Source organism: Salvia miltiorrhiza, chromosome 8 (genome assembly GCF_028751815.1).
Source record: "Salvia miltiorrhiza cultivar Shanhuang (shh) chromosome 8, IMPLAD_Smil_shh, whole genome shotgun sequence".
Taxonomy (NCBI): domain Eukaryota; kingdom Viridiplantae; phylum Streptophyta; class Magnoliopsida; order Lamiales; family Lamiaceae; genus Salvia; species Salvia miltiorrhiza.
This window is the reverse complement of record NC_080394.1, coordinates 18,974,892-18,999,820: the sequence shown is the minus strand read 5'-3', so window position 1 is coordinate 18,999,820 and position 24,929 is coordinate 18,974,892. Positions and strand designations below refer to the sequence as shown.

Genomic DNA, 24,929 nt, shown 5'->3' with positions numbered 1-24,929 from the left:
ATCAAACATTTGACGAACATTACAATAACGATCGTTGTGTCCTACAATGATCAAGAATGTTGCCACCATTTTTTCAACAGTTGTGTATCGTGTATCTGAAACATGAGTTTTCTCTCTAATGATCCGGCATAATTTCATAAAGACATCCGGATACATTCTATACAATTGCCAAAAACTGTTTGGATCTCCGTCGAGCATATTACGTACGTACAAAATGGTATCTTTCCCGAGTCTTTGGTCGTCGCATCAAAGAGTTGTCAATAGTCGGAAGCATCGTCATAATATTTCTCAATAAAACGATAATTGCCTTAGTTGCCTCCATCAAGAGCCTAACCTGATCAGAAAATTCAAGCTGCATTTCTGTTTCAATTTCATCTTCAAGTTCATCTTCCATTTCATCTTCAATTTCACCTTCAATTTTATCTTCATAATTCATGCTGCAATATAAACAATGAAACAATAATTGAAATAATAATAAAGGCACTTGACTAAAAATGCAAACAAAAAATACTAATTTATTAATGAAGAAAATAAAGTCTTAAAATAAAAAACCAACAAAACAATGTACTCATAAAAAGATGGTCAAACAAAAAAAAAACATAGTTCCAAAAACATAACTGAAATCATCACTATCCTCTAATCTCTAATCTTGTAAGCTATCCAACTTTTACGTTCATCAACAGTCATTTTCAAAAATTCATCTTTTTTGACTTGGTATCAAGCAAGTCAAATGCTTTGATGCGAACGTCTTCAGTCAGATCTGAGATTTCTTTGATAGCATCCCAAGTTGTATAAGTTTTTTCTCTTTCTCTTTTCTCTAGCATAGTATGTCGTTTCACCAAGAGGCTTGAACTCCATCCATTGTGGTAGTGATTTTTTTGATTTCTGCCATGAATTCCTGATGCGAACTTTTTTCAGTGTGACTAGAATTTATCTCAAACTAGCCTCTACTTCTTTTGGCGGGAGCTCTTCTCTGAGTGGAGTCCACAGACACTTCAGGGAATACCAAAGGTGATTTGGAACCGGATGATGGTATGTGCGGAGCTCTATTTTCATCAACTCCTAATGTCCTAGCATCAGTAGCATTACCCAATCCAATTGAGTTTTTCCCTACAGCCACACCGTTTCCAACAGCAATTTCCAAGTCTTCATAATTCGGACAATTCCCATGGCGCAAGTATGCATCTTTTGGGTGAGCCTAACATCATAAAGAATAAATTTATTAATTAACTATATTATTTAAATAACATTGTTTTAAAAAAATAATTCCTAACAAGTTTACCTGACAGTACGCATCTCATACTTCATCCGGGGCCGTGAACTTTTTAGCATTGTTGTCATAACCAAAACCAGAGTTAAACTTCATGAGTGTTGAATAAATAGTCCAACAGTTCTTAAACCATTTGATACGGCTTAGGTAGTGGTTATAACTTATAAGTCTTATTACACCGAAGTCTTTCATTAAGAACATGAAGTATTCTTTCTTCAACAGTTGCTTTGCTAAAGATACCACTATTATCACGCCATCCCCGATTCACAGACTCAACCAAAATTTCTAACAATACATCACTTTGTTCCTTAGTCCATGGTTCATAGACTGCCCTCTTTTTCGTGTCTTGTTGTTGAGAATCTCCCATGATAATATTACTAGACACAAAATATATATACGTATATAGTACTATAACAATGAATAAAAGAAAGTATAAATAAAAATAACAAAAACTGGAATCAACTCACATACAATAGAAGAACAGAATACAGCTGCTAACAAATTATAAAGATACAAGATTTATGCAATAGAAAAATTGAATAAGAAAATAATATAAAGATACAAGATTTATGAGAGAATACCTTGTTAATAGCCAATGCAGAATCCTAAAGTTGTGTTTTTTTTTTTCGGAGTCTGCTTCAAATTTTGTATGATGAAATAAACTGACGGGCTGCTACTATTTATAAAGATTTTGTTGGGCCCAGCGCTCGCTAAGGCTAAGGCGACCGCTGGCTTGTCCGAGCGGCCGTGACGCCCCAGCGAGCGCTGGAATTGTTGACAACGAGCGCTGGGTCCAGCGGCCGCTAGTACCCAGCGAGCGCGGGAATTTTTGAAGATTTGTGAATTCTCGTGGTCTGTCTTCGGATTTGTTCATGTCTATTTTTTCAACGAAATCAATGAGAGTCATTCCAACTTTAAAGTACATAGATTAACGAATACCCCCATATTTTCATAGACTTTTAAAAGTCTTGAACGAATACACCCAGATTTTTATAGACTTTTAAAAGTCTTGAACTAATACACCCCCCTAAGATCAATGTCTCTTGAAGTGTGAGTGAATTTCAGCAGATACCTTTCATTAGCATAATCAATCTACTGATTAGCATTAACATTGACTAAGTTGAATTGAAACCTTAAAGATTTTCATAAACACACTAATAGCTTAACCATCACATTCCGCACAACATTAGTTATTAGTCCAACTAACAAGCTTTCAACAGTTAGTAGGATTGCTAACTAATCGCACACTATTAGACAAAATTTACTTGGACGATTTTCAGCATACATTCCGTGTCTGCTGATCTGACTAATCTTCAGCTTAATCTCATATCAGCCGACCTTGCCTTAAGCAAGCTAAACGAAATAATTTTTTTAAGTATCCCCTCAATCACTAGTACGTACTCGTTCGGGACCAATAAAAATATTATCAAACAAACTATTGACGTCAAATTATGCACTATTGATAAGAGTAGAGAATTGAATAAAGACAAATATATTCGATGGAAAAGTATCATCAAATATCTCAACAACACAAGTGTGAGGTAGTTATAAATTTAAATTTGATCCAAACAAAAAAAATCCGAAATGTGAAAAAAAAAATGTTGAAATATATACCAACTTAATTAGACAATTACGATAGAATTAATTCCTAATTAACAAACCATTCATTATAATAAACCAAGATGAGAGTGTAGGGTTAGAATTTAGAAATATTTGACTTTTTAAGAATTAATATATATATATATATATATATATATATGGGTTGGTTATTATAATAATTGCATTTATCGTGAGAACACTGCATTGGATGTACAAAGTTATTGCACTCAGAAAAAATAAAAATTTCGCTCTCTGCAGAATTCGAACATACGTACGGCATTCATCCATCGTAGATCTTCACGATCGAAGGGTTGAAAATGGTCTCCGTTGTTATTTTTAAAAATAGTTCTTATTTGAACCTCCACACACACACACACACATACCCATTATTAAAATAAGATTTTATTAAAAGAAGAAAGAAAAAAAACCTAAAGAAACCCTTGAAAGCACAAGAGAGCAGACTAAGGGCCGAGCCTCATTAAAATCTCTTTAAGAAAATCCGAAGGAAAAGCTTTAAAGAGAAAAAAGAGTACTCGTCTAACCAAGACAAGTGTTAGTGAGTGGGTGTGTGTGGATCATGTAGATCCACCCTCTTATCATAGTATATAAATCCAAAATATGAACCACACAATGTGTGTATGTGGCGCACTACGAGCGTGACATGTGACAAATGCCTTCCAAGACAAATTACAAGCACGAGTAAAATATGAATAAAATTTTCAAAAAAAAAATTAAAAAATAATTTATATTTTCATTTTATCTTTTTTTGTCGAAAAAGTCATTCTTTTTGCACGGCCGCCGTCAAAATTATACTTATAATTGAACACAAATATGTGTAAACATAAACACAAATATGTATAACGTTGGATAGAAATATGCATGGAAAAATATCACTATGCGACCCCTCTGGTGCCTCTAGCTGCTGCTCGCCGCCGCCATAGTTATGCATATAATTGAACACAAATATGCATAACATTGGATAGAAATATGCATGAGAATATATGACCTGACGGGTCGCATAGTGCTATGCATATTTGTGTGTAACGTTGTTAATATATGTATTTATGTATATGCATATTTGTGTTAAATTATATGCGTAGGACTATGCGACACTGTCAGGTGGCTCCCGCCGCTGGTTACCCGATGGGTCATATGTTCTCATTCATAATTCTATCCAACGTTATACATATTTGTGTTTATGTATATGCAAATTTGTGTTCAAATATATGCATAATTTTGACGACGACCATGGAAAAAAAATCGATTAAAAAAATATTTAATATATATATATATATATTTGAAAATATTATTCCTGTTTTACCCCTATGTGTATTTTGCCTTGGAAGGCTTTGGAAGATATCTGCCATGTGTCACGCTCCTAGTGAGCCACGTAGTCAAATTGTGTGATCCAGATTTGAATCTATGTACTATGTGGGGAGTGAGATCTATAGGATAAGATTCAGATTTTAGTTTTTTCGAATTTAAAAAATATCAATCTAATACAATTCGATCCAAAAACCCGAAAAACTCAAACCAAACTTTCAATTTTGATTTAGTTAAGATCGAATATTCGAATTTTAGGTATTTTTCTCACCCCTAATAGCGGGTCATAGTGAGCCTACAAGGTGGTATTTGAACTTCAAACTTTATAAAAAAGAGTTATCCCAACAAATACAACTTGGCCAAAGTCAACCTACTTTTTTTTAAATAACATGTTAATTCAAATTAGACTTATTGACTATTTTTCACATAGGTATTATATGTGAATGTAAGTTTATAAAGATGGATTTGTAATATATTAATTATTTATTTCAATGCATTAATTATAGTATTAATGCACTTCTTGTTATACAAAACTTGAAAATATACAAAGATTGCAATATTTGAGAAACTCCTAAGAAACTTCTTTTATGAAGTCCTGAGAAACTTATTAAGGCTACAATATTTATAATTATGATCTATTATACTTAACAATTCAAAATTTATAATATAATAAATATATATGTATTTAAGAATTATTCTCAAGAAAAATACCATTTATATGTCTCTCGTCAATGGGGTTAGTGGAAAGATCTCGAAGGCTGACATGGGACTATAGCCCACGTCTCCCACATGTGTCATCAATATTGAGACGCTGCTCGATACAATGTTTGTGTCTCCTATTGGTTCTTCAAGTTACTAAAAGTGAATTTGAAAAAAATGAACGCACAATTAAGATCAATCGTACATAATTTAATTTCACAAAATTAAATATCTAGCCACAAGAAAGCTGATTAAAGCGAGCAACATGTCACCCACTTAAATTAATACAATGTTCCAACAATATGTAACATTTTTATTTTCACTTGAAGAAGGGGGAAGAGAAGTATTGCAATTTGAACCCCAAACCTTAATGTTTATAAATTGAAGTGTGCATTGTCTAGATGTCCCTATTAGGATCAATAATAGATAACACTGATTCAGTACAATGCAAATTCAACAACTTCTTATTTTTTTTTTCTCTTTTTTTAAAGGGATAAGGTCTAAATACCCTCAAAAATCAAATTTTTCCTTAAATACGATTATGACCAAATACAACTTTTTTTAGATTGACCAAATACAGCTTTTATGCCTCATAAATTAATTTTAAGTGACTAACATAATTATAGTGCCATTGTATTAATTTTTATTTTATTTCGATGGTCCTCACTCCTCAAAGAGAAAGGCGAGAGTACAACGAAAAATCATTAACAAGGACGACCAGAAGCTCTACTTCCTGGGGTTGTTCCTCTGCACACCATCCGAGCAAAGGAAATATATGCTCATAGTTCGATTTGGAAAACATGAGAAACCATTGTTTCACAATGGTACTTGCATCTGACAGCTAGCAAGACTGTTGAAGAAGACATGGAGTTTCTCTTCTCTCAGAAATGAGTTCCTTGAGAAGGAAAAAGCTTCGACGAGAGACCTCTACATCAATTTGAAGACGTCAGACACGTGGGTCGCATGGTATCAAAGATGGATGGATAAAGTAGGTCATGAAATGCCTTACCATATTGGTCACAAATAGGGCTGGTAACTGGTTCGGTTCGGTTTTAACCGAACTGGTTTACCGATTAACTGGAACCGGATAAGGCGCAGTTTCCTAACCAGTAACCGAACCAGTTAAGAATTTGGTTAACCGAATAATACATAAATTCTGAATTTGTTCGTAAAAACCGGTTAATTCGATTAACCGGATTAATTGAGGCAGCTTAGAAATTCTGAAAATTCAAAATTTTAGAATGTTGGCAATAGGATTCGAACTCTTGCCCTTTGCCCTTTGAAAGAAAGGGTAAGGTCTTATCCACTCCACCAACTAATGACTTGTGATTATCTATAGAAACTTGTATTTTTATATTAAAAAAAATGAACACCTCTAATAAATGAATTCTCAACCTAGGAAACAATTAACGACAATAAAATTAAACAAACTAACACATATTATAACCAAAAGCTACAATAATAAGTTAATTACTTTCAATCCATAAAAAAGTCTAATGAAATTAGTCTAAACTCCACCAACAAACATAACATAAAACATAAAGTAACAAAAGTCTAAAGTCCAACACCAACAACAAAGAAACAGATTCAGGGTAAGGCACTTTGGCTTGTCTGACTAGGAATATCTCCACTAGTTCCCCCACGTACTCCATGTCCTCCACCACTACTCATCCCAAGTTGTGTCAAAACTGTAAATTTTTTAAAATTAAAACAAGAAGAATAATTAGCATATGTGTAATGATTTGAATTTTATAGTTTATAAGACATTAAAGTACTCACCCGATTCAAACTCTTTCTCTAACTTAGTTTCAGGCACATCTTCTTCATCTTAGATAAATTTATCCGATGAACTAGATTTGAGCTAATCCTCAGCGCATATCAAAGCCTCTACCATATTAGCAGTCAACGAGCTTCTAAATTGAGATAAAACACGACCCCCCGTGCTAAATGTAGCCTCAGAAGCAATGCTCGATATAGGGATAGCCATGATGTTCCTCACCATCTCGGATAGAATAAGGAAGCGCGGGCTATTTTTGGACCACCACTGTACGATATCAAACTGATCACCCTCGATAGCTTTGTGCTTATATTTCTTTTCAGCAAAGTACACAGTAATCTCTGATATATCGCCTGAATCTTTATCTTCACTATCATCAGAAATAACATCAACATGGCCTCGAGCACCGCTAACTCGAGGTTCAATTTGAACCGAAGTAGGTGCATTGGCAAGTGCTTCCTCAATTGAAGTAAGTTGTTTCTTGTAATACTCAAACAACTCATTCAATGAGTTGCGCACCTCCACCAACAATTCAATCGCTCGTTGAGGAGCATAAACTTTCCTTAAGCACTTTTCCTCATATGTGATCTTCTGTCTTTGATCTAACAATGCAGCAATATAAAGCAACTTGTTCATTCTCGGGTTCACCTGATCTGTTTCCAACCAATAATTTCCAAGCTTCGCCTTCATCTCATCGGCCATGGTACTAATCTCAGCATCTTCATCCCTCTGTAACTGAGTAATGAACTCAAAGATAGAGCACATTTCCTTGAAAAATAAATGGCCTGAGACATATGTGGTACCTGAGAAGAGAAGTGTCAAATCATGAAATCAAAGATAGAGCACATTTCCTTGAAAAATAAATGAGATGAGACATATGTGGTACATGAGACGAGAAGTGTCAAATCATGAAATCTGGCTAAATAATCACAAAGCATATTCACTTTAGCCCAGTCAAAGCTGTCAGGAACTCCAATTGTCATGTTTTTGTACTTCTTCTGATTCAAATCATGTACAAATTCATGATTTACATACACATGTAGATCGAAGATCTCCTTATATGGCACAGCCAGCTCGAGCATCAAATAGGTAGAGTTCCATCTCGTCGGCACATCCAAAGTCAAAGACTTGTTGCACTCAATCTCCAAGGCCACCGCATAACTTCTGAACTTGTCCACTCTAGATGGTGATGCCTTCATCCATTTGACGGCTTCTCTTACTCGTCTCACGGACATGCCAATCTCATCCAATCCATCATTCACAATCAAGTTTAGGACGTGAGCAACACAACGCATATGCAAATACTTGACACCAACAACACTTGTCCCCCACCTCTCAAAGTCTGGCTTTATGTATCTAATTGCAGCATCATTTGCCGTTGCATTGTCCATCGTGCAACAAAGTACCTTATGCAAGCTCCACTCCTCCATGGATGATATGATTGCAGTAGCAAGATCATCACATGTGCGACTAGTACACTTGTGAAAACTTATTATCTTTTTATGCAATTTTCATTCCTTGTCAATGCAATGTGTTGTGACACAAATAAAATTTGTGTTGTTGATCCCTGTCCAACTATCAGTCGTGATCGACACTCGTCCCATGCCTTTAACTTGGAAAAAAGATTTCAAGATCACCTTCCGCCAAAAACAATCTCATACGATCAGCTCGTATTGTTTGTCTGCCCGGGATCTTGAACATAGGACATGCAGCCTCCATAAACATCTTGAACCCTTCACGCTCGACAAATCTAAATGGAAGTTCATCTATGATGATCATCTGACACAATGCCATTCTAACAACATTTTGATCGAATTTTCAACTTGTCAACGACCCTGTTCCATTAGTAATGGGTTGTAAGTTGAGAACCGATTGACTAGTTGTTGCTTGATGCTTATTCAAGCACGAAGTAGTATGGTTCTTCAAAGCAGTGGTGTTGTTTCTATTCGGATCAGCCCTTATTAGTTTGCCACACCGTTTGCATTTCCCTTTCTTAACCTTTTATCCCCTTCTCCATCCATAATCTGAATATAATAATCCCAAACAGTGGACCTTGTCCCTGAAGATTTCCGAGCTTTTTTTGCCTTTGGTTCTTCAACTTCTTCACGTGCGTCTTCTTTGAGTTCACGTATTTCAACTTCCTCAAACATATCGGACCAAACATATTACTAGCTTGTTGTGTGATAGATTGTGATTCATCTTCAACTATCTCCATCTAATTGAGAAAAACAAAAAATAGTCACTAGTAGGTTTCATCAAGTAATAAACTGAAGACTAAAGAAAAAGAAACAGAGGTTCTGGTCTTGTCCAAGTTTGCTAGAAAACTATTAATGTTTCATTGGAAGGTGGATTCACTACTCTTTAAGAAGATAAAGTCATTCCCTACAACAAGGAAAAGTTGCTTCTCAATGTACTTTTAAGGACTCTTTAACATTTTATTTAAGGTCAGCAGCACTTGTTGTCGTGTCATGACCTCATTGGCCTACTGCTAGAGACTTTTCTTACAATCACAGCATATGAAGGAACTTTCCTTTGTTCTCGTATCATTAGCTAGTGCTATGCTTTCCTTCATTTCATTTTCTAAATGCTAAATTACGAGTTTTTGTCTAGCTGCTAAGGTTGTCAATATTTTACTTAAGTGTACTTATGCACACAACCATAATCGTTTAAATGCAATCAGCAAAGTATATTTTGCAATTCAAATAGATACCAAATAATCGGCCCATATAGCATAGATTGCCTGAAATTGCAACTTCAAGAAACTATCATGGCTTGCTAGGAATGAGTTTAGATCACTTGGAACTAAATAGATTTTCATATGCTTCTTAGAGTTCTTTATGACCCGGTTCTCTTTCCATTTTCCTCTTCCATGTGCTTCACTTACACATTATTGTTATCTTCTAAATAGAGACTAACAGAAATGTTAAAGCTTAAACTTTCGCCTCATGTATCGCCTTGCTCATCATTAAGATAGATACTCAATTAATTTACCCAGCATGTCCCCAAACATCAACTCACTTTTTCATAATTTGAATTGCACAAGAGGAAGAAGATTATCACGCCATATCAACACCATATTGAAAAATATAACCAAATCAACAAATTCAACGATGCAAACAATATAGAAGCAAACATTCCTGATAACATGGCAGAAAGAGGTATCGGGAAAAAAAAACTTACCTTTCAAGAAGTAGAAGCTGTGCTGGTGTGGCTGCCGAAGTCGAGGGCGTGTCTCGCCGTGCTGGTGTGGCCGCCAGAGTCGAGGTGCTGGTGCTGGGAGACGGCTGCTGGGAGGCTGAACGTAGACGGCTGCGACCCTGCGGCCTGGGCTGTTGGGAGGCTGAACGGGACTGCTGCGGCTGCGGCGCCGGTAGGGGTGGCTGGGATGTCGGAGAGGCGTCTGCTGAGCGGAATTGCCGGAATGGCAGAAGTAGTTCGCAGACGGCAGAAACAGAAATAGAGAAAGCCCTAGTCTAATTGTGAATTTGTGATTTGATTTTTAATTTTAAGTATTTTTTAAATTATAATATTAAAATATAGGGAAAATTGCACCTAAATACACAAACTTTGCCAAAAATTCATATTTGACGCGAAGTTAGGATTTTACATTTTAATACATCAACTTTCGTTGTTGTCCAAATTTAACACGACTTAATTCTTAAAAATTCAAAAAACAACCCCTTTTTGTAAATAATTATACAAAGACCCACTTATGTTATAACTTGGGACATTTAAACCAAAACAAGATATTTCCTTATGATGTTTTCTTTTAAACCATTTTAGGCGCGGATCAAAGATTAAAAGAAAACATCATAAGGAAATATCTTGTTTTGGTTTAAATGTCCCAAATAATAACATAAGTGGGTCTTTGTATAATTATTTACAAAAAGGGGTTGTTTTTGAATATTTAAGAATTAAGTCGTGTCAAATTTGGACAACAACGAAAGTTGGTGTATTAAAATGTAAAATCCTAACTTCGCGTCAAATATGAATTTTTGGCAAAGTTTGTGTATTTTCACGCAATTATCCCTAAAATATATATTTATTAATTAATTTAAAAAATAAATCGGTTAATCCGGTTAATTGATTAATGACAAAGACACTAACCGGTAACCGAACCGATAAAAATCAGTTTTCGGTTAACCGATAACCGGTTTTTTTGATTTGGTTACGGTTTTAACCGGATAACCGAAACCGTTTAACTAGCCCTAGTCACAAACAATTTCTTTATCGAAAATCTTGCACTGGTCAAGCATGCATCAATCGAATTTGTTATCATTTTCTCGGCTTCTCAACCAACTAAATCTCTAGGCTTTCTCTTAGAAGAGATCTAGTCCAAACAGTAAAGCTGATGCATCAAAAGACTCTCTCTCTTGAAGTTATTGATTTATGTCCCACCGATAACTTGTAAGTTATATTTAATTTGTGTGGGTATTGGGTTGTATTTGTTTGGATAATTAGTCTAATTTATAATAGGTATTTGATTAGCTGAAGTGTAACATACATGCATCTTATATCTTTAAAAAAATTAATTAATTAATTTTACAAACAACGGTGTAATCCCATCATTAGTCACTTAGGCTTACTTTAGGCTATTTGGATTAGGGGTGAGCATCGGTTAGGTTCGGTGCAAAACCGAACCAAAAACTCAAAACCGAAAACCGAACCGAAACCGAACCGGTAAAACCGTCAGTTTCGGTTCGATTTACCGAACCGACGATGATGGTAGGCCGCGCCGGAAGGGGAAGCTGGAAAATAGAAGCCGGAAGCCGAGCAGGGGCTGCCGCCGGAGGCCGAGTCTGGGCTATTGGCGACGCAGAGGAGTGGCGGACGGCAGGGGGCTGTCGCGGAAGGGCCGAAGGGGTGAGTCGCGCTTGGGCAGGGGGCTGTACGTGGTAGGCGAGTCAGCGACGAGCCGACGATCGCCGGAGGGCACAAGTGGAGGCGATAGGCGAGTGAAGAGAGGAGGAGGTTGGAAGGGAGAGAGCGGCGGGTGTGAGGGACGAAGGGCTGGGCTGGGACTTGGGAGAAATTCTGAATTAGGGTTTTACTTTTAGGTTAAAAAATTAGAAAAATAATTATATATAATACTTAAAATATTAATATGTATCGGTTCGGTTCGGCTTAAAATCGAACCAAAAAAATGAAAACCGACGTCAAATTGAAATTTTTCGGTTTGTACTTTTCAAAATCAAATCGAAAATCAAACCAATAGAATTGGAACCGAATCGCATCAAACAATTTGATTCGATTTTCAGTGTCGGTTCGGTTTCTGCTCACCCCTAATTTGGACCTTACATTTTTCTAAAAATAAAAAAACAGTTGTCGAATATTTATGATTTCTCAAATCTATTTAAGTACGTGTATACACATTCCGCATAAAAATATTAGTAGTAAAACTTTCAGACCACAACGTGCTATTTATTCGAAAGAGGAAACGCGGGGCCGCGGCCACGATTCACGTGCTTGCATCTACTATTCCCATTCTTATACGCCAATACCCCCTTTGCTCAACACTTAATTTAAACCAAAAATTTACCAAGAGCAGCTCTAATTGTAATTTCTCTTTATGTTTTTTTTTTTATATGTTTGAGATTTTCTCTTATTGAATAGGAGAATTACGATCGATATATATCTTGTGTAGTTTTATTTTCTTTTAATTTCATTCGCACTAAAATGGAGTACGAGATCTTATTACAGTTGTATTGTATCCGTTACAGAGACAAATCTAATTAAAAGAATAGTGATATTGATATATCCTATGCTGTGTTGTCACTCTTGTAATCATTTCCCAATAAGAAAATCATAATTAATAATTTGGCCGTTACTTCATTCTACAGCTCTCCTCTTCTCTACTCCACTGCTGTTTTTGCCGGCGACGCCATTTTCCTAGATCTCATGCCCGCCTAATTCTCGCTTCTACCCAGCAATCACACTCTGACGCCGCGGCCAAACCCTAATCCAATTCACCTAGATTCATGGCGGCGGACGAGCCGGCGGTGCTCTACTTGCATGGAGATTTGGAGCTCCACATCTTCGAGGCGCGCTCGCTCCCAAACATGGACCTCTTCTCCGAGCGCCTCCGCTGCTGCTTCACCGCCTGCCAAACCGGCGGCGAAGCCGACGTCTACGCCAGCGGCGGGAGCAAGGCCAGCAGCCGCCACGACAGGAAGCTCCACCACCACCGGAAGATCATCACCAGCGATCCCTACGTCACCATCTCCGTCCCCCAGTCCACTCTCGCTCGCACGCGCGTGATCTCCAACTCGCAGAACCCTAAGTGGAACGAGCGGTTTCATATCCCCTTGGCGCACCCGGTCGCCAATCTGGAGATCCGGGTGAAGGATAATGATGTCTTCGGAGCCGACACGATGGGGAAAATTCTGATCCCGGCGGAGAAGATCGCCACCGGCGAGGAGCTCTCCGACTGGTTCCCGCTCATTGCTCCGTCGGGAAAGCCGCCGAAACCCGACACCGCGCTGCGGATTAAGATGATTTTCACTCCATGTGCGAAAAATCCGATGTACAAGCACGGTGTCGCCGGCGACCCGAAGTACAGAGGGGTTAGGAACACTTATTTTCCACTTCGGAAAGGGAGCACCGTCACTCTATACCAGGATGCGCATGTTAGGGATGCAGACAATATGCCCAAAATCGAACTAGATGATGGCCTAACTCGGTACCACGCCCCATGTTGGGAGGATATATGCTATGCAATCACTGAGGCGCATCATTTGATATACATTACTGGATGGTCTGTTTTTCATAAGATTAAGCTGATCAGAGAGCCCACCAAACCTTTGCCGCGAGGCGGGGACCTGATGCTTGGGGAATTGTTGAAGTATAAGTCTCAGGAAGGGGTTCGAGTTCTGCTGTTGGTTTGGGATGATAAGACTTCGCATGATAAATTCCTCATCAACACGGTATGATATGTAGCATATCTTGTTCATTCTTCATCTCGTTAGTCTTATTTAGTATACTTTCTGTGGCCGTTGAAGTTGGGATTATGTATAGGCAGGTTACATTTTTTGGAGATCAAGGGGCCGAGGAGTGACTTTTATATGCTGCATATTATAAAATATGTGCACTTGTTCAATTATTTTATTCTTGTATTGATAAAGCTCAGCTTAAAAAATTAATCTATTTGGGCTAATTATGCTTCTCTACTTTTAACTATTTCGCTGGCATATTTGATGTTGGAGCTCAGCACCAAGTATATTCTGCTTTTTTCATATTTTTCATGGACTAGCTTTAATCATATACTAGTATTTTTCTAAAATATACCAAAGCTTATGAAACTAAATATAGCAAAGCTCTGGTACCAAAGAATGTTTGAAATAGTACTAAGATTTTGATATCACTAAATGTATGCTTGCATAACTGGCGATTCCTTTCTGAAAAACTTATGGTGGGATTTGTATAAGTGAGACCAGACCGGAGCTTAATGTTTTAGTTTAGAGTTTTTTCCTGCTTTGTGATTGGTGGACACGTTCTTCCCTATTTGTACTTTAATGGTTGTTTGTTAATAGATAAGTAAATGTCTGTTCCTTATTAAAATAGTGAACTTTACATTTCTAAGATTAAATCTTTGGTGCAATCTTAAAGAAACTGATGCTGAACAGGAACATTAAGCATATTTGCTTCACATCACATATATGCTTTTGACCATATACTGCCTGTTTTCACTCCCCTTTTATTGGTTTATCTTGTAAAAGTTGGTTCAAAGAGTAAATCTTTGGTGCAATCTTAAAGAAACTGATGCTTTGAACAGCAATTCACTTTAACATCTTGCTTTGCAATATATAGCATGCTAACTCAGATATCTGTATGCTTTGATTCTTTAATAGCAAGGTTCCGTATTCCCCTTCTGTATGAATAGTTCTATTAGTGGTATAACTTAATTAACATAGATTTAATGATTAATAGTTTGGTGTCCTTGGATGCAGACAGGTGTGATGCAAACTCATGATGAAGAGACCAAGAAGTTTTTTAAGCATTCATCTGTAATTTGTGTTCTATCACCACGTTATGGGAGCAGTAAACTTAGCTATATTAAACAACAGGTAGAGTTTTTATACAGTTGCTGTTTTTATTTGGATGTGTCTTATTAGTCTTTCTTATGTTTTAAGTAGGTTAAGTTTATGATGTATTTTTGGACCTTGTAGCTACTTTGAAATGCAACCCAAGGGAGCACTTTCATAGCATGTTTATATCTTTCTTGTGAAGAAAAGAAACTATCAGATCGGGAAAGAAGGACCATGACTTTAAACATGACAAGGCTGTTGAGGAAGCCTTAAATGATAGCAAATATATGTACAAACAAAACATTATTGGAAACTGTTCATAAGCTAGCCAATTTTGCATTGTCCTCAGAAGCTGTGGCATAATTTTATCTTTCATACTGCTCATCTTGAGTGATTTCGGTTCCTGCTAATTTTCTGAACGCTGTCCCCAGAAGCTTACTAGCTTCGTTCTCCCACAAGCTTCAATTTTCTGCTGAGTTACTTTTGTAATCTTGCTCCAGGTAGTTGGAGGCGTGTTTACACACCACCAGAAATGTGTTCTTGTTGATACTCAAGCACCTGGAAATAATCGAAAAATCACTGCCTTTATAGGAGGTCTTGATCTGTGTGATGGACGTTATGATACACCTGATCATCGACTGTTCCGTGATCTTGACACTTGTTTTAAGGATGATTTTCATCAGCCTACATTTCCGGTGAGTATTTTATTATGTAGTTGCTTTAGTTTTTGATAGACATGTCTAGTCTGTCTTTCCTGTATTATAGTTTAAACGCTGTATGACGGTTGTGGACCTGTGGTGTGCACATACATTATATAGATTACTTCCCTCCTTTATGAGTTCGTATGAGCTCAACGTTCTTAATCAATCCTAAATGATCTACAATTTGAACTGTGATAGAGTGATGTGTTTATTGAGATGAAAGATTAATAAAACCAAACTATACATAGAAAGGAATGAACTGAAAGAGAAGAAAGAGAACTTACAGGAGAACCTGCCCCAAGTGTGAGCGGTGCTTAGGATGTAATCAAATCCTAACCTACTAACTCAACTAAAGCACGTAAATAGTTCCTCTGGCCCAATAATCTAAAAGCCCGACAGACTTGTTAATAAAATTAAACCAAACTAATAAAATAGAACTATATCTAGCATCAGAAATATGCAGTGTACCTAGTTGGCCTTTGCTAGTTTCCTCTTGTCTCGATTTTATTTTCTATCTCCTCTTCTGTTTCCAGGATAATTAGTTTGACCCTCAGGTGATGGATGTTAAGAAGAGAAGAATAAAACCCCATTCATGTGTTTGGTTTATATAGGATAAAGTTGAAGTTGTACTGATTTGCCTCATCTAATCACTGCATTAACATACTCAAAGTAAGTTAAAGAAGGCGAAATCTTTTCGTGATCATCACAACTTACTGTTATCAAGGTAAATGAACCAATGATGATTTTTTTATTTTCTTTATTTGAGAAGAAATGAACCATTGATGATTAACTCCACTCAGTCAGTCAGCTTGAAAATTGTCAACCTTTGGATAATTACTGGAATTTCATTAATCATGTTGGCAAGAGTTTATATAGTCTGTACAAGGTATAAAGAACACGACTGCTTGTGGCTGGAGGGACCATAAACGAGGTAGTTAGTTCTTGCCTAACCTTCAAATACCTACTTTGTCCTCCTTGAGGTTGTAGCTTAAGATTGAGAAAATCACTGGGTAGTTGAGCAAATGTCAAAATAATGGGAAATGTGTAAGAGGTTACTACTCTGTATGGTAAGAAATGGAACTCAAAAGCAGGAAACCGAGTTCCAAGGAAAGAGTATAATCTTAAGCTACTGACTGTGAGGGGCACATGCCATCTGGTTAATTTTTGAGATTGCTTAGCATCCCTTTTAGTACATTTTTTGATGATATGCCGTCTTTTTACCTGCAACACTATGTTGGTGATTGTTAAGTGACTTTGAATCCATACTTTTTTCATTTTACGTACTTAGGCAGGAATGCAAGCTCCAAGGCAGCCATGGCATGATTTGCACTGCAGAATTGATGGACCTGCTGCATATGATGTTCTTATAAATTTTGCCCAACGTTGGCGGAAATCAACCAAGTGGAAAGAATTTAGTCTACTAAAGAAAAAGGTGTCCAATTGGAATGATGATGCCATGATAAAAATTGAGCGAATATCATGGATATTAAGCCCTGCCCTTTCTGTGCACAAGGATGGAACTTACAGGTATTCTCAGGAGGATGATCCTAAGCTATATGTGTCTGGAGAAGAACACCCTGAAAATTGGCATGTTCAGGTTAGAATCCCCTAGATTTGGAAGAGTGCAAATTATTGGTTGATAATTTTGAGATGATTGTATTTAGTCTTGTTTTTCTTCTTTAGATATTCAGGTCCATTGATTCAGGGTCACTGAGAGGCTTTCCCAAATTCTATGATGAAGCTGAGGAACAGGTTAAAACATCCTCCTACCTTTGTCTTTTGGCATCTTTTCTATGTAAAACCGCTAAAATTGTGGGATATATGCTTTTTTTACAGAGTTCTTTGATTTTCAGTTTTTCACCCGTCATTTCATAATGGTTGCTCTTTTCCTTTTCCTTTTTTTAATAAACTTTGTTTGATCGCAGAACCTTATTTGCTCCAAGAATTTGGTGATAGACAAAAGCATTCAAACAGCATACATTCAAGCAATAAGATCTGCTCAGCATTTTATCTATATTGAAAATCAATACTTTCTTGGTTCTTCATATGCTTGGCCATCATACAAAGATGCAGGTAAAGATCAATTTCCTCATTTTCCTTAAATTAATTTTCTCTCTAGTTTCTGCTTACTGTTTGGTTGAGACATTTATACTTAATTTTGATTCATGCATGAACAGTCTTGAGACAACTTTAGTTTGTGGGATCTTGTGTAAGTTCGAATGATTGAGAGATGTTATGTAGGTTTGAAAATATGCTATTGCTGTATTGCATACATGCTATCATAATAAATAAGATTCTGTCTACTTATTCAATAATATGATGAGTAATTTTTTCTTCCTCTTTTTTTGACCAGTTTTTCTATGTGCTAGTTTACCAGCATGTCAATGATATATTCTCTCTTGTGATAATGGCAGGGGCTGATCATCTAATTCCTATGGAGTTGGCATTGAAAATTACTAGTAAAATAAGAGCTAACGAGAGATTTGCTGTGTACATTATTATACCAATGTGGCCCGAGGGAAATCCCAAGGACAATGTTGTGCAAGAAATTTTATTTTGGCAGGTAATTTACAGTTTATTTATGGTTGACAAATTGCACCTTGATGCATATACTGGGTTCAAAAGTATCTTTGTTAATAGTAATGTACTACGTGGATCAATATGCATTACTTTGTTACATATGGCAATTATTGATGTTAGATTTTGCAGTGTAATAGAGGCCATAGTTTTTCTGCCTTTTCTTTTTTTGTTCAAATAGGAAAACATGGAAGGCTTCTAAAAGAATCTACTGATGTTAGGTTGAGAAGTTACTGTTTGTTCCATGGTTTGTTAGAGACCTTGGTAATAAGTGAGGTTTGGAAATGAAAACATATACACATATTTTAATCATGTTATCAGTAAACTGCGAGATTCATTTATGATAGTCAATAAATAGAACTGCATGTTGGTTTTATTGGTAGTATTATTTATTTTCTAGGCTCTAACTCTTAAGAGTGGAAAACATATATTTTCACCCTTTTTCCACCATTTTCACATGTTCTGTAAGAAGGATAATTTTCCCCGGGCAGGATGAAAAAAAAATCGGGCAGCCCCTTTTCCCTCCTTTTCGCTCCAATTCATGATAATATCACGGGGGATTGATGTGATAAAATTGTCCTTGGGGTATTGATTTGATAAACTATGTTTTCCACCTTAAAGAACATGAGATAAAAAAGATGAGGAAGATAAAAAATTTCCCATGTTTTCTTATCCCTCCTTTTCTCATGATAAATTTACAACCAAAGAGGTTTCAACTTTATCATGAGAGAAGGAAGGATAAGAAAAGAAGGGAAAGTTTTGAACCCCATCTTTTTCATCCCATGTTTTATAAGGTGGAAAACATAGTTTATCACATCAATACCCCATGATGATGTTATCATGAATTAGAGTGAAAAGGAGGGATAAGGGGCTCCCCGAATTTTTTTCCATATAGAACATGTGAAAAGGGTGGAAAAAAGGTGAAAAAACATGTTTCCTTCCTTTTCCATTAAAGAGAACACACTTAAGTGGTATCGTGGTGATGTTATGAAGTCAGTCTTTAAAATTCTCAGTTCATAAGATTGTTCTCCTTACATGCCTGTTTATACAACAGGGCCAAACAATGCAGATGATGTATCAAGTTATTGCAAAAGAGATCAAATCAATGAAACTCGAAAATGCACATCCACTAGACTACTTGAATTTCTACTGCATTGGAAAACGGGAACAGATTACAGGTTCTTGTGCTCAGGCCTCTGAAGATGCTGCTAAGGTTAGAACGAGGTCCATCTATTCTTGTGTTTAGAATATGGAGATTCATGAATCGACATTATGATGATATAACAAACGATCACCCAATCAGAGAGGAATATGGAAAGCGGATTATTGACTGTGCCTGAGATAAGGTTGCCTGGCATGGAAGTAGTTCTAAGCAGGACAAACTGATCCTTACATAGGCTGATTTTGAAGAAAATAAAGCAGCTTAGTCTAATAGTTATAAATTCCATTGATAGTATCCACATAGTTGTCCACTGGTTTGAAAATATAAGAAAATTTCATACATAACTTTCAAAAAAGGTACACGTGAGTAGAGCAGGTAAGCTATTAAATTGATGACTGGACCACTATACTGCAGCTAGCTCATCTTTGCTGACTGGCTAATCTCTTACACGTTGATGAGGTTTATGCTTCTTTGATAAATTGACATGTATGTACAATTTGGCCTTAAACAATTCATATAGAAATTAAGAAGCATAAACCTCATCGACGTGTAAGAGATTAGCCAGTCAGCAAAGATGAATTAAATAACTTATTCACAACCTGAAATTGGACAAGAGCAACTGTGAATTACTGAGAAAATGAACATCAATAAAGCAACACGTAAATATAGTGGATTTGTATATGCATAGTTCTTTCCCCTTAGATTGTGCCTATATGAGGTTCTCTATCTTAATATTAATATGTGATTTACTCAGATTTCGGAAGCGCAAAAGTTTCAGCGGTTCATGATTTATGTGCATGCCAAAGGAATGGTAGTGGATGATGAGTATGTAATAATAGGATCAGCCAATATAAATCAGAGATCAATGGCTGGCACAAAAGACACAGAGATAGCAATGGGTGGATATCAACCTCATCATACTTGGGAAAAGAAGCAAAAACATCCACATGGCCAGGTTTGTTAGCTTTTGAGAGGTTTTTGCTGCTCTTAGCATCTATATATGGTTGTTAGATTACTTACTTTCTTATTATTGTCTAATCATCAGCATATTTTTAGAAGAATTATTTATAGTATATTTGTATTGTATTCTGCAGCTTGATATCATGCAGACATTTTTTAAGGCAGGTTCTTATATATGTTCCATATTTTCATGCGGTAGTGTGTATTTTATTGATGCCATTGTTATGATCTTTAGTCTTGTAAGTATGTGGTTTGATATTTTTTGTGATTTATATGCACCATGAGACGAATGTAATGGAAATATTTTTAAATTCACATAATGGTAGTTTTGTATTTTGACTAGTTATTATTCAAGTACTTTCTTTAAAATGAAGTTGTTGACTAGTGTGCTCTGACCTCTAAACGGTTACTCACTCAAATATGCAGATTTATGGATATAGAATGTCGCTATGGGCCGAGCATCTTGGGATGCTCGAAGATTGTTACAACAAGCCAGAGGATCTGGAGTGCGTGAAGAGAGTGAACAAAATTGCTGATGATAATTGGGGGAGATACACGGGCGATGAATTTAAAGAGTTGCAAGGTCATCTTCTCAAGTATCCGGTGGATGTTGATGTAGACGGCAACGTAAAACCGCTGCAAGGACACGAGAACTTCCCTGATATTGGGGGCAGAGTTCTCGGAGCCCATTCTCCCACCATACCCGATATCTTGACAACGTGATGTCAACTGCATGTGTATGTGGTGAGTATTAGACCTTGTAATCAACTAGTGTTTGTGTATAAATTGATTGTTTGCATTTCCTTTTCTTCTTTGTATTGAATCAGGGGATAAAATGTTGGATTTGGGTCTGTGTAAATTCACTGTATGCGTGTCTGGATATATATATTGGTATATGGAGAGCGGGCTGAAGATTGTGATTGTAAATTGTGTGTTGTTTATGTTGTTATTTGCAACTGAAATAAGATGTAACTTTGACATAGCAATATAGCATTCGTTGTAGATTTCAACATATTACTTTCTAACGTAAGTGTTTGCATTCCATTTAAATTTTTTGAAACTGTTTTAGTGCTAAAAGAATTATTGAGCTTTTCAAGTTAAGAATCGTATAGAATTATTTATTTTCTGTAGCTTTGTATGATTTACTTATTATTATTATTATTATTATTATTATTATTATTATTATTATTATTATTATTATAAAAATTTATTTATTGTAATAATATAAAATACATTGTTGAACACGAAAATCAAGGCCATTTATTTAGCCGAAATTTATAAATTACTCCCTCCGTCCACTATAAGTGAAACTCTTTTTTTGGCATGAGAATTAAGAAAGGTGTATTTTGTGTGTAGGTGAAAAAGTGAAAAGGTGTTTAAAGGGTAAAAAATTTACTAAAAAAAAAGAGTCTCACTTATGATAGGATACCCAAAATTAGAGCTAACAAAACTGGCGGGTCGGGCCGGGCCGGCCCGGCGGGCTTTTGAGATTTACCGGGTCGGGTTGGCCCGGCCATAAATCGATCGGGCTGTCAATTTTCAGGCCCAGTCCAGCCTCGACCGGGCCAAACCTGCCCAATGAATTTTTTTTCATTAAATCCTATTTTTTTTTACAAAAATTTAAATAAACTAAAATAAATCCAAATAATAAATATAGACAAAATAGAAATATAAAGTCCTACTAATCTACTACAATCGATAACAACATAAGCAAAGAAATTAAAAATTTCTCCTTTATATTCATTTGTTACTCATTACAAATGTGGGAATTTTCAACTCTCCCAAATCGACTATTTCAAATGTGGGAACACAGACATCAACATTTTATTTAATCCAATAATTTATATGATAATTTAATAAATCGAACTCATTTCATAATCCAACAATAATGCACAAGGATAACACAAAAAAATGATGAACGAATGAAAAATATGAAATTTTGAATACTACAAATTATCTTAATATTATATTGATTTTACAAACTATTTTTCTAACCTGTGAAATCAATACCAATCACTACATCCCCCAATTTCAAATTTCAATAATAAAATTTCCTCAAAAAGAATATACCACAATTTCAAATTTCAATAATAAAATGTTCTCAAATTTTAGTATATTAAAATTTAAAATAGAATATTTAATTAAAATTAAATTAATAAAAATATATTTTAAAAATTCAACCGGGCGGGCTTTTTAGCCCGAAAACCCCAGGCTTTTTAGCCCCGGGCCCGATTAGCCAGGCGGGCTAATTGGGTGGGCTTTTTAGGCCCGATTTTTTTTGGCCTACATTTTGTACAGCCCAACCCAGCCATAAACACGGGCGGGTCGGGCCGGCTCGTCGGACCGGACCCGTTTTGCCAGCTCTACCCAAAATAGAAAGAGTCTCACTTATAGTGGGACGGAAGGAGTAGATTGGTTCCTAATTTTTATATCAAGACGGTTTCCATCAAACTCTATGGATATATACGTCATATTCCATCAGTCCACGAAACTCTTTGTACTTTTTCATTTTTGTTTGTCAAATATTATACTCCCTCCGTCCACGAAATGAGTACCCATATTTACTTTTTCGTCCGTCCACGAAATGAGTACTCATTTCCTTTTTTGGCAAGTGTACCACACACATCTCTTTAATTAATACACTAAAAATGGGACCCTTAAACTATTCACACTACACTCCATACATTTCTTAAAACCCGTGCCGTCCACAAATGGGTACTCATTTCGTGGACGAAGGGAGTATCTTTCTAATTTATTTTTTAAAATAATTTCACTAACTTACAGTTCTCATATATTTACATATGGGGTCACTAATGGACCCACAATTTTTTTAAATAACCTCATTGACAATCACCATTTTTTCTAAGTTGTATGATCTCTTTTTCACTCATCAAATATATAACTATTTTTTTCTTAAAACAAATGCCACCTCCCTTAGGAAGATGCTTCACGGATGGAGGAAGTATGTAATGATGTCAAGTAACTCGAAATTGATGGGTCAGTCTGAATAGCTCGAGAGGTTAGGGTCAAGAAATTTTAGATCGAATAAAAAAAGTCTGAATGGTTAATAGCCCGAACACGATAAAGTTAGCTCGAAAATCGAGTGAATTGACCTGATTAACAGAAAATTCTCCTATTACTTAGTTGTCAAACTTCTTACTTTGTTTTTTAATTTTGTAACAAGGTTTTAATACATGTAGAATGTATTTTTGTTTTTTACAATGTTCAACTAAAAACTTTCTTACATGTTAAAGAAATATAAGCATTTAGGTTAAATATGCATGAAATCTTTACCTCATTAAATTTCTTATTAATTTTATGTAAGTCGATGTTGAAATAACACTCGTTTTTATATTTAATATAAGATTATGTGTTTTGATTGGGAATATATTTATTACAAAAATATGATATAAGAAAAAGTCATGTATGTTGTATTTTTATCATAAATATTCTAACTTGATGGGCTAGCCCGAAAACTAAAGATTTAGAGTTTAGGCTAACAAATACAATTCAAACCTAAATAAGTATGAATGATCTAAACAAAAAATACCCAAAATAAAATAGATTGGTCCAATTAACATATTAAGACGTACCAATGAAAATAGAAGTGATACTATTGTTTAGGCTAATTTTTATATTTTCTACATGCTCGACACTAATGAGGGGCTTTAATCAAAGGAAATGTGTTAAGAGCATCCGCAATGGGGTTACATGATAGCTTACATGATAGCCTACTTTATGATGGGGGACCACATGGTGTAAAGATGCTGCAGTGGGGTTACATGATAGCTTACATGATAGAATTAGTTTCCATTTTTATGCTTTTTACTTAAATTTAATTGCTCAAATTTAAATAACACCTGTGACTAATAATTAAAATTTCATTCAAATAAAAAACCTAAAAATTACATTAAAAAAAAAATTAAAAACATAATTTAAATTACATAAATTAAACTCCTAGTCTAGATAAAGCCACGACGCTTGAGCATTTCTTGTACCATGTGCTCGTGGGCCATCCTCTGTACATCGCTCATATGCGATGTATCAATACTGAGGAGTTGCATGTCGAGCTCCCGCTCCTTGAGCTCGTTCTTTTTGGCATATTCGGCCGTGATATTTTTCAAGTTCTGATCGGACCGATCCAACCGCTCTTTGTACTCCGATGACTGCTCGGAGCTTGCCGCCGCCTTCCCCTTCCCCTTCGCTTTCGCCGCCCTTGCCGCCGCCTTCGCCGCAATCGGCCGGGCAGACGAGATCTCCTCGCCTGACGCCGAGGTGGTGAAGGCGCCCTCCTCTGTCGTCTTTGTCCTCTTGGAGGAATGCACGTCTCCCTCGAGGTACATCGACTTGAACTTGTGGTTGTTCCGGAGAATTTTCCACGCATTCCAGTAGTTGAAGGAGGCGTTATTTGCGCTCCGACTTTTGAAAAGAGTTTGGGCCTTGTCCCGGAGCATATCGTCAGAATGGCCGGACGGCCACTTGCTGCGCGCCTCCACCCAAATACTTTCCCACAACCGCACCTCTTGGGCCACTCGGGTCCAGTGGCCTTGAATCTGACGAACTTTGAGGTGGGCGCCGATGAGAGGGTTGACACGGGCGACGATTCTCTTCCAGTACTCGAACCCCTTTTGATTTGTCCCACGGATGGCGTCGTTTGTCTCCTCCATCCAAATTTGGACGATGATGTCCGTCTCCTCAGTGGTGTAGGTATGACGGATAGTCTTACCTCCGTCATCCTCCGCCCCCTCCTCCTCCGCCACCGACGCCGGCCTGTCATGTCGGATCTTGTGGGCGACTTCTTTCCTTCGGCTGCCTTTCTTCGGTTTGGCAGCACTAT

The 24,929-nt window shown here is 36.5% G+C and overlaps 2 protein-coding genes across 2 annotated transcripts in view; one reads left to right on the top strand and one right to left on the bottom strand.

The window, feature by feature from the left end:
* Positions 1-2,200: 2,200 nt before the first annotated feature.
* Positions 2,201-24,929, bottom strand: part of LOC131001564 (MLO-like protein 4) — a 182,515-nt gene continuing 159,786 nt past the window's right edge. Inside the window, exon 16 of the transcript XR_009093970.1 lies at positions 2,201-2,297. The gene's annotated coding sequence lies outside the window, so the exon portion shown is untranslated. The remainder of the gene's footprint in view (positions 2,298-24,929) is intronic.
* On the top strand, positions 12,189-21,078 carry LOC131001535 (phospholipase D delta-like). The gene is made up of 10 exons (XM_057927939.1): positions 12,189-13,591; positions 14,615-14,731; positions 15,193-15,387; positions 16,682-16,990; positions 17,077-17,145; positions 17,319-17,466; positions 17,808-17,956; positions 19,025-19,183; positions 19,887-20,087; positions 20,519-21,078. Exons 1-10 carry the CDS (start codon positions 12,647-12,649, stop codon positions 20,813-20,815), a joined length of 2,589 nt encoding a protein of 862 aa, XP_057783922.1. The 5' UTR covers positions 12,189-12,646; the 3' UTR covers positions 20,816-21,078.

What these genes read in the sequence shown, in the direction of transcription:
- LOC131001535 (XM_057927939.1), top strand. Translation starts at nt 12,647, where the DNA reads ATGGCGGCGGACGAGCCGGCGGTGCTCTACTTGCATGGAGATTTGGAG. An exon ending in TTCATCAGCCTACATTTCCG is followed by an intron (nt 15,388 to 16,681) that starts GTGAGTATTTTA and finishes TTACGTACTTAG; the next exon opens with GCAGGAATGCAAGCTCCAAG. An exon ending in AAAAACATCCACATGGCCAG is followed by an intron (nt 20,088 to 20,518) that starts GTTTGTTAGCTT and finishes TCAAATATGCAG; the next exon opens with ATTTATGGATATAGAATGTC.